This window comes from Panthera leo, chromosome C2 (assembly GCF_018350215.1).
Source record: "Panthera leo isolate Ple1 chromosome C2, P.leo_Ple1_pat1.1, whole genome shotgun sequence".
NCBI lineage: Eukaryota > Metazoa > Chordata > Mammalia > Carnivora > Felidae > Panthera > Panthera leo.
In genome coordinates this window covers 13,690,703-13,704,909 of record NC_056687.1, presented here as the reverse complement: position 1 = coordinate 13,704,909, position 14,207 = coordinate 13,690,703, and the positions used below count along the sequence as shown (strand labels likewise).

Sequence of the window (14,207 nt, the reverse complement as noted above, 5' to 3'; positions counted from 1 at the left end):
ATAATTTTAAAAAATGAAAATGGCACATGCGACAGATAAAACTTTTAATGGTCTTACTTGCACCCAAGGAGCCCTTAGATTGGTCAGTAAACAGTCACCCTAAAAATGGGTAGTATACCTGAGGGCCTACCATTTTGGTAAAGATTTCTCAATTACAAGCCCGCACTAGTCATGGCTGCTCTAACGTGAAGGCAAAATCCTAATGAATTAATTGATCCTGATGAATTAAATCTGATCATCAGAATTCTCAAGAAGAATTTCCTCCTCCCCAAATATCTGCAGGTTGAGCAAATTTACCATGTTCACAATACATCTTTGTGCAAAAAGAATTCCAAGTATCAATGAATATGTTAACACAGCAAGTCCAAATATTTGTCCTGCTACAGACTTGTAAAACATTCAAGAGAAAACTTCCTAATTCAAGAGAAACTCAGGGAAAAATTTAAGTGGTACCAATTTGTGTTCCAATGTGCATTTGCTTAAGTTACTCAGAGAGCATTTGATTCATTTTGAGACAATGTAGCCACAAGTTATACCAGAAGATAAAAATACCATAGAACAAGTATTAGTTTAGTTGGCATATATTTTCTTTTAATTTGCATCCACTTCAAAGGATGAAATAGCAAACACAATGTACTTTTTTTTTCCAGTAAATAGTTTGAGCCAATTACAAGAGACAATAACATGATCTTTTAATCCATCAGGGTTTTCTCTTCCAATTCAGTCCAACTTCTTGGGGAAACAGAAAAGTTACCACATATAGAAATCCATGCAAACACACACACACACACACACACACACACACACACACACAGGTGCTATTGCAGAATTTCCAAAGATTGATCTTCCTCTTCAAGGTGACCTTTCTTTTTTTTAATGCCAATGGTTTTTAGAATAATCAAAAAGTCATAGGCCAATATAGTGATGGCATGAAATAAAACTCATCCCATGGTCACACATGAATTGTATCAGTGAGTATGAATGAATGAATTTTTTGCAATTATTTTGGTAATTGCAATGATCAGAATATATCGAAAACCCACAGGCCAACGTGGTTACCTGCTATAGTTAGCAACAATCATTTTCGTCACATCTATAACATGAACTGTACATGAAATGTAGATCTTGAAACAGTTACTATACCAGAACTTGACTGGTGCTCGGATGGCAGATGACAAACTGATGTGAAAGGATGTGGATCAGATAGAATAGGAAAAAGAATGAGCTGAATGCAAGAGACAGAAGAAAGAGATTGATTATTAAATATTAGAAAAAGCATCCATCACCGACGTTGAGAATGACAATAAAGAAATAAAAGACAGACATTCTGACAATCACCTTTTTTTTCAGTCCCTCCTCCTCCAAAGAGAAAAACACTCACCACTAATTAGATCATTAATAACATGTGGCACTGTTACCCCATTATCTCTTTCCCTCTTAAGAATAAAATTGGCTCCACTAATTACAATAAAGTGTTTTCCAAAGAAGGAGCCAGCTTTAGAAGGCACCTGGTTCTCAGCACACTATATAATTTATCCTACATGGGTGCTTTTCCAGAGACCATCAATTTCTTCAAGTGCATACAAAAGTTTTCCATTTTTAAACTCACGACACTTAGCTTGTTCCACACCACATTGTTTTTGTCTTTATTTCCATGTTTGGGGGAAAAGAGTTGAGCACCCAAGGGAAAATTGGGCAGGATGACCTTCTGTTGTTAGAGAGAGGGATGTGTGCCCTCACGATGCCATCAAAAACCTTTCCAGCGATAGATATAAACACTTTATGCAGGGACAGGTCCCACTTGCTGTCCAAAGATGGTCTCTAGCTGCCGTGACAATACCATTCATCATTCTCTTAGTTTCTATCAAAACAAAGCTTGAAAAGGACCCAAAATTGGGCCCATCACTATTTTCCCCACTCATTGTTCAAGTTTCCACCAATCAATGGTCACTGGAAAACTATGACCTACCCTCTGATCCCTAATTGCATCCAAGGCCAATGTACACAGGAGGCGCTTAAGCAATGCTCTCCCCTTGGAAAGACCTCCAGGGTTTGGCTTTATTAAAAAAAAAAAAAACAAAAAAAAAAAACACCAGAGTCCTACTTTTGACACCTTCAGCTGCAGTTCTGAGAACAACTTCCACAGCTCTGTGGAATATTAATGGGTCTCTAAAGAATCGTGCTAATCTATAAATAAAAGAATGCAGAAATCCTCAATAGACTAATTTTGTTAAGTAATTAAAATGAAAAATGTGAACAGAAATACCATTATCTTCAAAAAGCTGGAATTCACGTACATGAAGGATTCGAAGCATGTAACAGAGTATCATTTATTTTTAACACCTATGTGGGGGCTGAGTTTAGCTTTGTCCTAAAACAAATGGCCCTTCTACATTTCTTCCACATAAGGCTTATTTGAGCCAGACTGTTTCATTTCTCCCACTCATATAAAGAGCCATATTTTTTCTTTACAAAGGCCCTAGTGATTTGTTTTCTTTAAAAAATTCCGAAATTGCTGATTGCGGAATTACAGCATTGAGGTACTTGTTCTGGTAGTGAAATAGATTCAGTCTTTATAAACCATTGTGTTGAGTGAGGAGGTCCTAAAAATGTCACTGTATCCATCCAACTTCTTCTAGGAGAAAATTATGACGGGAAGGTTTCTACTTGCCCTTTAGTGGTCCTGGGGAAAGCCATCACACTGTCTAAAAAATATATTCTGGATTCTTCTGACCCTAATGGACCATCCTTCCTGATGACCACCCTGGCGCAGGAGAGGATACAGGCTCAGAGCAACCAGGTAGATGTGGGTTCAGTCTCTCCTTTGCAACTGACTGCGTGCAACGTGAGTGCTGGGCCTGGAGCTAAGGCTCTCTGAGCCTCACTTTCTCCATCTGTACAATGGGCAAACATCATCTCTTCCTCAGACTTGACAGAACTCCTAAATAAAACTATTAGTGCTGATACTTTTGTACAAGTAAAAACAAGCACACGAAAAAGGCTCGTTTCTTTCTCTTTTCCTTCCCTCACTCCAGGCAATTCATCTGGTGCCTTTCAGGGGGGTGAAAAATAAAACCTCGTTGACTTTGGAAAAGAATCGGAAGTTTCTGCAGCTTAGAAGCGACAGCAGAGAAAGTGAACTCAGGCATTTGTCACATACACACGCATAGTAAGAGGCTAATTATGTGTTTACAGGAAAGGGAACTTCTCATCACGGAGATCAAACATATTTATCTCAGTTTTTCCCTACCCATATGACTGTGGCGTCAGTTACTGTCAAAGAGCAGGTACACATAATATGATGCCACTAAACCTGTGTGTGTGTGCGTGTGTGTGTGTGTGTGTGTGTGCCCGCGCGTGCACAAAACAAGTTAGGCAAATGCCAGAATGTTTACGGTGATACTTCTAGACCTTGTAGGGGTGGCCTTCATTTTCTTTGCTCTTCACCCAAATTTTCTAAAATTTTTGCAATGAGCATATAATTCACTTATTTCAAATCTATGAAACATGCATATTGAAAGAAGCTATTTAAAAAAAGAATCCCTCCCCTCCCAAAGCCCGAGAATTCACTTCCACTTAGTATGCATATGATCACAGAGGAAATCAAAGCTGTGAGAGGAAATGGAGGTACCCTTGGAAGCGCCTTCCTCCCTCACACGTCTCTGAATCCTCACGCGTGCCACAGATGATTCCTCTGGCCCACTCTGCTCCTCTCAAGGAGGCAACCCCGAATACCTTCATACCTTACAGATCAGCTCCAGGGTGTCCCGGGCAGTGTCGCCGGGCCGGACGACCGTCAGGGCTGGCTGATTATTTGGCAGACAGAACCACGATGGTGTGAAATACTCGTGGACCCAAATGTCACAGTCGGGATTGTGCTGGTGGACGCTGGGCAAGACCATTTCTTTCTCCCTCTACGATAAGAAATGAAGTTAGTCGGGCAGCAGTCATCAGGCTTTGCTCTCCGGATTGTACGCGGAGATTCACTGTCTCCAGGAAAATGGCCCAGAGTGGAAATGGCAGCACTGGTGAGGGACAGAGGGGGATGTTCAGAGAGGACACTATTGACAAAGGAGCTTTAATGGGGGAAGGAGAGATTTCTCAGATGCGAGGCAGACCTTTCACCTGGTCCACAGCATCCACAGGTGGGCACTGTGTAAGTGGGGGGAGGAGTGGGGGGGAGGGTACCGAAATTTGGAAGAAGGAAAGAAATGGATCATTCAGCTCAGCTTTCTTGCTAGGATTTCCCCCACAAATCCACCTTAAACAGGGAATTCCTACAGCAAGAATATCTACCATGTGGGTTATATGTTTCAAAAGCAACAATGAGGCCCCAAGGAAATTATTAAAGAAAAGATGATGTTCTAGCACTACACGTTTACAGGGAGCATCGTTTCTGTGCTTGCACTTGACCTCCAGCACAGCTCTGGGAGGGAGACAGTTCCGTTTCCCAGACAAGGTTCAGAGAACCTCAAAGGCATGAGCCGTGTGGCCTTTTTAGGCCATTGCCACACAACAGCCTCTTCCACTACTTGGCCTGAGGGTCAAGGAGTAGTGTCATGTTTATAAGGATGGGAAAAGATGTACTCATTCAGCAGCTGGGATAATCCAAGCAAGCGAAGCTAAAACATTCCATAGAACAATGAAATAGGGGCCAATTTCTTTGAAATAAGCAAATAAAGGATGATGTTAGGGGAGCCTGGGTGGCTCAGTCGGTTAAGCACCCAACTCTTGGTTTTGGTGCATGATCTCACGGTTACGATCTCTTGCTTCATGGGTTTGAGCCCGGATCAGGCTCTGTGCTGACAAGTGTGAAGCCTGCTTGCGATTCTCTCTCTTTCTCTGCCCCTCCCCTTCTCTCTCAACATAAATAAATACACTTAAAAAAAAAAAAGATGTCAGATTTCAGCAATGTAAAAACAATATTGATGGGCAAGATGTACTAAGACAAGACTTGATTATTGGTTTATAACCAGGCCACTGATCAGTAAATACAAATCTATAGGTTACCAAGAACAAGGCTGGTATTAGGAAATTACAAGAAACAATTTTTCAAACTAAGGCTGATAGGTGGTAACGTCATAGCTTCTATTCAAAAAAAGAATGAATCCGAGAATGGGGGAAATATTTTTGCAAAGGCTACTAACTAAATTCAACCAAGAAGACAATTTCAGCTCTGGCTTTGAATGATGTCACTTTTGCGGATAAACTGAACCCCAAGGAAGGGATTGTCAAAAAGCAAAAAGCAATCAACTTGGGCTAAATCCCATGAACTATAATTGGAATCTTTTTATTGTCCCCATGTGCCATATTAAATAAGTGCCCCTTAGCACTGGATCAACTCAAGTTTTGCATCTAAACTGCTGTTTGAGATCAAGGCACTCCAGCCAAGAAGAAGAATAAAGAAATATCTCAGAGAAATGGACAAACAAAAGGGGCAGAGAAATCCAAAGGAAAAACATGTGCAGGTTCCAGGATCTGTGTGCTCTGTGCCTGGGGTCCAGGATCTGTCTGCCTGGAGAGGCTATCCCAACATTAAAAGGGGACTAGTAACAGTATGCAAGATGAGTTAGCTAACTTCAGAAATGGCTTCATTAACATCAAAAACAATGCTTGTGTTGCACGTAGGTACAGTGATTTAATTTCATCAGATTTCATCAGAGACAGAGTTTTTCAGAGAAAGGGGCACGGATGGGTATTTCCAAGGACAGCTGCATTTGTATCTACAGGGACATAATCCAGGAGTAGTTCGAGCACAGAAGTGACAACAGGCCTGTCCCTGGCCACTCCTCTCCCCTCACCCCTTCCAAAGGCCAGAACTCCCCACTGCACTCTGTTTCAGAGGCTCCATCTCGAACACGGGCTGTGCTACCGCTGACCGCCCCTGCTTGGTTGCACAGCAACCGAGAGCTGAACTCTCTGTCATATTGATCCTGAGCCCAAGAACTGGGGGATCATTCCAAGGTCACGTTATCAACAACAGAACCCCCTGAACAAAGAGGTTGCTGGTATCACTGTTAGGGTCTTTAAAGCTGGGGATGTCCATTTAAATTAGAGGCTGTAAAAAGTAGCCCAGAGGAAACAAAAATCAATATTCTTCATGGGCTTTCAATCAGAGCAGTGTGACCACCCCTTTTAAATCCAGGCACAAGGTTAGAACAAGTCTGTGAATCTTTAATTGAATACTTGTCTTCAGGAGGCAAAAGCATTTTTTTTTTAAAGAATATACTATCAGAACAGTTCTTTGAATTAATGGGAACAACACAGCATGTGTGGGCAGAGAGGGAGGGCAGTATGAACTCACCTCTTGGGAATGGAAGTTGTAGATAAAAGCAATTGGCAACGACATAAGATATTCAGCTCCCCAGAACCCAAATTTCCTCTTATATTCTAGATGGAAAATGATACATCCAAATGATAAGTATTGAAAATGTTATGTTGGCAGGAGAATGTCCTTATTGTTACCAAGTTTTAAGCATAAAATGCTTTTCCACCTTTTACCGACCTGTTATGTAACTTTAAAGATTTGATCATTTCAGCATTTAATACAGTCCACTTAATTTTAGGATCCCAAGAAACCAATGCATTGTGTAATGTTGACACATTCGCGGTACTTTTAGAAAAGGAATGGGTTTATTTTTACCTTGCCATCTGGAACAGTGTCATCAAATATTCCCTCTAAAGATTTCTTTACAGCATCACTTCCCTCACCGAACACCTGCATATACAAAAGTATCATCTTAAAAAGGCCTGTCGGCAAGAGGGCAAATGAAGCATGGGAAGGGGGATGGAAAATGAGCGTGGCTCTTGGAACACATGACAGAAGTCTCCAGATCCTCCTATATCAGCTCCATAAATAGGAAACGTAATTCATGGTAGCAGACCAGGAAAAACATGATCCTCTATCTGGATCACTTCCCATAACTCTAACAAACTCAAAAGAAAAAAGAAGAAGAAAAGAAAAAGTTGGCTTCTAGATCTGGATAATTCATTTTGTTGTAAAGAAAATAAGCTTTTGCAAAAGCAATGGACTAGATTTGTTCCCATTGAACAGTTTCCACAATTCCCTCACATATACAATCAGATATTCATCAACAACTAGTTTACTTTTCATACTCTGCTGAGCAGAACCTGAGACTATCCATTTATAGTGCTTTCCGTAACATCCCAGAAAATGTTTTCTTAATTAAAGAAAAAGAAAAAAAAAAAAAACCAGAAATTTGTCTGTTTTTTGAAATTAAATGAATTCTGTTCAGTAGTCAAAATCTAAACATGTCGACAAGAGAAAGTTTTATATTCTGGCTCTAAACCAGCCAGGTACTATCAGGATAATACACATGATTAAGAAAAAGCCTTTCTCACGATGCAAATGAGATAGATAGAAACACACCATTTGTGTCCATTTCAGAGTCCTGAATTAACAAGTAGATTTCTGTTGGTATGCTCATGGCTAAGTAGGAAGTTTTTATACCCCTTACTTTAAGAGACAGGAACAAGAATTGCTTCGAGGAAATGGTATCGTCCTTTGATTTTTGAAAGACGTTAAAACATTCTCTTGGACCTCATTTCACTTGAGGCATCTATTTCAGCAGCCATGGACTCTGACACAAGCTGGCGCTGATAAAGTTACCACCGCATGAACCAAGGCTTGTGACAGAAAAGACGTTCAAACCCAGTTCCCAACTGCAAAGTCCTGGCATGTACTTTAGTGGGTGCTCTGAGTCACCTGCCATCACAGGAGGATTCACACAAAACGCCACCACCACCTGCCAAAGGGAGGGGAGAAATCCTAGTGGTGAATGTCTTCCTTCTGTACGTACGTTTGGTCCAGAGACATCAAGTCTCTTGTGTGAGTGTTTTGATAAAACAGTGACTTTCCTCCACACCGTTTCTTCTTCAGGTTTACACAGAAGCAAAACCTGGTAGCAGACTTGACGCTCTGCCTTCTCCAAAGACCACAGACCAAACGGCACGGATGCTCAGTCTGAGGCTCACTTATCACCTGCTCATCTGGTCTCCTGCAACGTCCATCAGCGACACAGAATACCCACGTTTAAACAGTGAGTGTGGTGGTCAGTTAGGAACGTAGGACGTCACTTTTCAGGACTGTCTCTTCTAAATTTCAGTTCTTGTGTAAGCTAATGGCTGGAACTGTCAGAACAAACAATGAGGGATCTTTTTATCAAATTAGTCAATTGGCTTCTCACTTTGCATAAGGGCACAGAGTGAACAGGTCAAACTGGGAATCCTAGCCATGACCTCCAAGATGCTCAGTGCTTCACTTTTCGGCCACCATAACCCATGAATCCAACATTCTCCTTCTCCTGAAAAGACCAAGACCCATGTTCCTTCAGTCCCTAAAACACGAGCAAGCAGTCCCACAGCCACTTGCTTCACAAAGCCAAAGAAGAATGACAATGACAATGGAGAGAAGTTCCTAGAAGTGACTCTAGCAGGATGGCGGTCTTGGCTAAAAGGGATAAAAAGGACAAGGCCACAGCATGTGGCTAGAGGACTGACCCTGTGGTACACCTCTCGGTGATGCCATTCGTGAGGTCCCGAGATCCCCTTCGAGCCCCAGCATCTGGGTAGAAGGGCATCATGGCAGTGGTGAGGACTCTCAGACTCCTGATTTCTCATACTGGAAGACAAGGGAACTCCCCATTTCATGTCAACCCCAAAAAGCTAATGGCAGAGGAACAATCTGACCTCCCTGGAGGCCACCTTTGATCCAGCGCCAGAAGCAGCTTAAAAAGCCCTGTGCTCAGGTGCCCACTTGGCTTCATCAACAAGCCCCGCTTTTTTCCGAAGACTCAGGATGAATTGTGCACTTTCAGGAGGTCTGTAATTAGCCAGGGTTTGCAAAGGATGCAGGTGGGAGACTGGAGCTTGGTGATAGACTAATAGCAGAGTTCAAAGTCATGAGTATACATTAGCTATTAAAAGCGTCTAGTACAACCAACGTCTTTGTGTCAGTGAGCTGATTCGAAATACCACCCAGTACCAATAAATCACCACACATGCACATGCATCCCAAGTTGAGGTGGCCATGGAAGCAATCTGTGCCTGATCTTTCGCCCACCCTGGAACCCACCTGGTTGATGCTGGGGCGTCCCTGCTTCTTTTTGGAGGTAGTGTCCAGACCCCAAAGGGAAGAAAACCTGCTCCTTCGCTTGCTTGCGGATCTGGACATGGCCTGAGTACGACGTCTCACTCCGGTCTCACCAGTGCGTGCTGCCACCTGAGGTCGTCGAGGAACAGCATTGACAAGAGAAATGCGTCAGGACCGCTCACCTCTTCCTCAAGGTCCCTACTAAGTTACACCCCCAGGGAGCATCCCTCTACTTGCTAGAGGGATGCTGCCCATTCGTGAATTACTTAATAAAGCCAGTTACATCTTCAAATTCATAAAAATTTTTAAAAAGACCAACCATACCTCCATCATGCCAGCCCATCACCAAAGCATTTAATCTGTGACTCCCATATATTGGGACTTTGAGGGCCCTTCATGGAGTCCAAATATAATTGAAAGGTTGGCAAACTCAACCACTGTCTGAAACCATCAGGAAAACAGTAATATATAAAATAACAATAGGATGCATATCTAATGTTTCCAAGAATTCAATGCCCTTCTGGTCACAGGATTGAACTCTAGCAGCAAGTTGAGCTAACCATACGATCTTGAGATTCTCCCTAAATGCTCTAGAGCTGTTTCTGCATTCTAGAAGAATGGTGTCTGAGTGTCGGCAAAAATAGCGAAAACAATACCTCTTGGTTCCTGTGATCCCACATGAAATCTAAGTGTACCAATTCTTCTATTTAGTTTTCTCAGAACGACACAATTTCCTTCGTAGGGAAGTGATGGTTGTCCCCCTATATCATTCTCCCTCTAGCTCAGTCAGAGAAACCCCCACACGTAGCTGAGCACATGACTACCCAACGCTGACTTATTTTCCTTTGTAGCAGGACATGGGCCTGTGACTAACTTCCAGTCAACGGGAGCTAAGCAGAAGGGCTATTTGTCATCTCCAGGAACCGTCCTTAAGAGGAGGGAGGGATCTCCATTATCTTTCACTTCTCTCCTTCCTGACAAAGGAAGGTCCGTGGGTTAACTCTTCTAGGACATTCAGACAGAACCCTTTTCACGGTTTTTAGAACAAGAAGATGGATGGGACCCGAGTCCGGGAAAATGGTGAAGCCACCTTATTAGCCTTACATGTCCCATGTTTAGATAAAAGGGAATAAAAGTTCTATTTTATTTAAAAAAAAAAAAAAAAAAGCAGTGGGGAGCAGGAGCTACACTCTGTTGAGATATTTGCAAGATGCCAACAGCCCAGACAAATATTTCAGAGAGGAACACCCCAAGTTCAAATCTGCTTCTATACAAACTGCTCAAGTAGACACTGAATCTCTGTGAGGATCCCACAAAGTCCTTCCCAGGCCAACATTCGTGCTTGCAGTGTATCCATAGGTTAAAAGCAAAGTCCCAGGAACTTGAGGGAACTTCTGCCAGGAAATCTCAATAGGCCACCCACAGGCTCTCCTTTCAAATAAGGGAGTGCCAGGAGGTACAGCGAGTCAGACTTGAAATGAAACCTCCCCACCCGTCCTTTGTTGCTGGAGATGAGTCTTGGAACCTACTTGTCACAGATTCCCACACGGGCAACTCCCAGTGTGGTGGGTGCCAACTGGCATCAGACTGGGGGATGAAACCCCGTTGGGGAACAAGAGGGGCCCCCCAGCTGTCAGCACGTTGGTTAGAAGGCACGCCTCTCTGGGGTTTTCAGCACTGACAGGGTAAATACCCTGGACGCTCCATGAGTAGACTGGCAAAGACACTAAAAACAGGAATCAGGACAGCTTCCCTGCAAAGGTATTAGAGGGGGAAGATTTTGGTCCCAAATGAAGATAGGAAGAGGAGGAAGCGGTCTTATATTTTCCGAGCTTGAGGCATGTAAAAACGCAGCATCCAACACCACGTTAGAGAAAGAGGTCTAGACTAAGATTGTGCTCAAGGGGATGAGGGGGACAAAATCACAGACCAAAAGACACGTGTTTACTTTAAATAGATACACATTTTCTCTTCCCTATTTTCATCACTTTCTGAGTCAAAGGTAAACAAAAGCTGCAAAAGGAATAAATTATAATGTGCTGACATACATACATGCACACATGACGATTTCAGTATCAGATAAGCTTATCATCACAAAATGAGGCTAGGAACCACTAAATAAGTGGTGTGAAAGTTAAAAGTCTGAGAGGAAACAAAAATGCCTATTCGGTCTCATATTTGTGTATCTACTTATAAATAGATAAATCTATCTGTAGATACACAGACACATACAGGCAGTCATATACAAATATATGGCTGTTGTATCACTGTTTATATATATATATAATATATATATGTATTATATATATATTATATATATATTATATATGTATAATATATATATGTATTATATATATATTATATATATATTAAATATATATGTATAAATAATATATATATATTATACATATATATATGTATTATTACCTTGTTCACTTCCTTCATAGCATACATCAATACCTGCACCTACCCTGTCTATTTAACTGCTTACTGATTTATTATGCATCTCCCCCCATAAGAATCTCCAATAGGAAAAGAACTCTGAGTTGTTTGCTGCTATAACCCTAATCATAAGAAGAATAAATGACATATGCCAGGCCTCACATGTATTTGCTGATTCAATGAATAAAATACATAAACCAACATCACAAAGCAAAAGCAGAGGGAAGCCTGGGTGGCTCAACTGGTTAAGTGGCCGACTTTGGCTCAGGTCATGGTTTTGTGTTTCATGAGTTCGAGCCCCACGTTAGACTCAATGCTAACGGCTAGGAGCCTGGAACCCGCTTTGGATTCTGTATCTCCCCCTCCCTCCCCCTCCCTCCCCCTCCCCTGCTCCTGCTCTGTCTCAGTCTCTCTCTCTCTCTCAAAAATAAGTAAACATAAAAAAAAAAAAAAAAAGCAAAAGCAGAGATCCTACATATAACATGGTCACAACAGTAATTCTTTACAATTTTAGAAAGACAGAGTCCAGCAGAGAAACTTACACAACGTAAATGTTCTCAGTTACCGGCTGACCAGTTGGTTGAGTCTGTTTAACAAATGGGCCCTTCACTAGGGGTTCTCACAGTAACTATGCTGCACTGCTGGGGGCCCTGTAAACTGCAAAAGTAACTGCTACCCCCAACACAATAATGACTCAAAATAAGCAAAGGGATTTAGAGGGGGGGAAAAAAAAGCTGGCAAAAGAACTAGCAGACAAGAGCTCAAGAGTTTCTCAATGATCTTTGCCCAGACAATGCCTCCCTTTGTGGCCAGAACCTGATTACTCTATCATTCTGCTCATCTGTGCAAACAAGAACAATGATAACCTTCTTTCAAAGAGTACAGCGGGGACCCTTCAGTTAATTACTGCAAATCACTGAGCATTATGGGAAGCCCTCCTGGTGAATGGGGCTTAAATTGTAGCCCAAATCTCCCCGCCCACCCCCAGCCCGCCTGCCCTCACACCTCCTCCTCCCTTGCCCCTCACTTAAAAGAAGAAAAAAAATAAGTCTGGACAAAGGCTAAATTGAAACATGTTTCAATGGGGGGTTGGGGGCGGGAACCTCTCTGGGGTCAAATGACAACGAGTAGAGGAAAAAATAAGTATCTAATAAATCAGACTGTAAAATTCCCTTCCTGGGATCTCCTGCAGGAACTGGAACAAACAGGGGCAGACACCTAACCGGCCTGCTGAACTTGTTCTGTGTGAAGTGAAACCCCTCATGGAAAAGAGAAGTTTGTGAGGACACACAGGCATATAGACACCCAGACTCACACTGCAGCTGAGGACGGTGGGGGATAAGGAAAAGGAAGCTGCACATAAGGACTTAAATATGCTTCTTAAGGGGCGCCTGGGTGGCTCAGTCGGTTAAGAGTCCGACCTTGGCTCAGGTCATGATCTCACAGTCGTGAGTTCGAGCCCCGTGTCGGGCTCTCTCTGCAGTCAGTGCAGAGCCCTCTTTGGATCCTGTCTCCCTCTCTCTCGGCACCTGCCCTGCTTGCCCTGTCTCTCTCAAAAATAAATAAACCTAAATAAATAAATAAATATTCTTCTTTAAAGTCACTGACCAAAATGCCTAAATTACTAACCCTCCCATCCCTATCTTCAGCTGGCCAGATTTTAACAGTCTGCCCATCCAAATAAAAGTACACACAAATCACAGATATTGAGATAGAGGCAATTAGAAGGTCTGAAGATAAGTTATGGAAGGATAATAATAAAGTTAGCTCCAATGGCTTTGAAGAAAATTAAGGCAAAGAAGTTTTAGATAGATAGCAAACTTATTCTCTCCCAAATCTATCAGGCCCAGTAACAGGAAAAAGTCATTTGGATGCTTGGGGTTTAGAATTAATACGGACTCTGCATCATTGGAGGCATGAGCTCTCTTACAAAAATGCCATTTCAATCTACAACATTCTTACCATGCAGTAGACAAGAATTTCTATTATTTATTTATTTATTTATTTATTTATTTATTTATTGCAGAATACACAAACTGAGATTTGGTCAAGTTACAAACTGGTGTCTGGGTCTCAGAGAAACAGTCCTAGAGCCTCAAACTGAAAAACATTTGGAAGACTTATTCATCACAGCACACTGACCCATTACTAAGGAAAAAAAAAAGCACTTAACAGCCATATGAAGAGGTGGGAGACCAAGAAAAACCAAGGGAGACCAAGAAAGACCAAGAGCTGAGTCGTAATTAGCAGAACAAATCAGGATGCCAGTTTTAATAAGTCCAGAAATTGGTTTAAGACTTCTTTAAAAATGTAAATCTACCCCTAATTATCTGAATGATGACGCTAATCTATTTATAAAGAATACAAACGCCTTTGACTGAATTGCAGCTCTGAATTCAATTGAAGGGTACAGCTGACGAGGGGAGGCAAGCCAAGCCCAGCAGAGCTAAGGTTTTCCAAAGCAGTTTCTGGAACCTGAGACTTAACATTTAATTCCACAGCAAATGTGCTAAGGTGCAGTACATTTTAAGTGGGTGTTGACTTGGATGGGCTGAAACCATGTTACTCGCAATAGCAATTTTTGAGAAGAAAGGAGCCAAACGTACATAAAGCTGTTCGCAATTTAGCAAGTACATAAAATTACAGATTGCAA

The 14,207-nt window shown here is 42.0% G+C and overlaps 1 protein-coding gene across 8 annotated transcripts in view; it reads right to left on the bottom strand.

Moving 5' to 3' along the window:
• TIAM1 (TIAM Rac1 associated GEF 1) overlaps positions 1 to 14,207 on the bottom strand; it is a 381,899-nt gene that overhangs the window by 77,802 nt on the left and 289,890 nt on the right. For 7 of the 8 annotated variants that reach the window (XM_042955204.1, XM_042955210.1, XM_042955205.1 and 4 more), the window contains 3 exons: positions 9,095 to 9,241; positions 6,644 to 6,718; positions 3,744 to 3,914 (listed from right to left, as the gene is read on the bottom strand). In XM_042955204.1, the coding sequence (XP_042811138.1) occupies positions 3,744 to 3,914; positions 6,644 to 6,718; positions 9,095 to 9,241 (393 nt within the window). The remainder of the gene's footprint in view (positions 1 to 3,743; positions 3,915 to 6,643; positions 6,719 to 9,094; positions 9,242 to 14,207) is intronic. The other variant, XM_042955211.1, reaches the window with a different exon arrangement.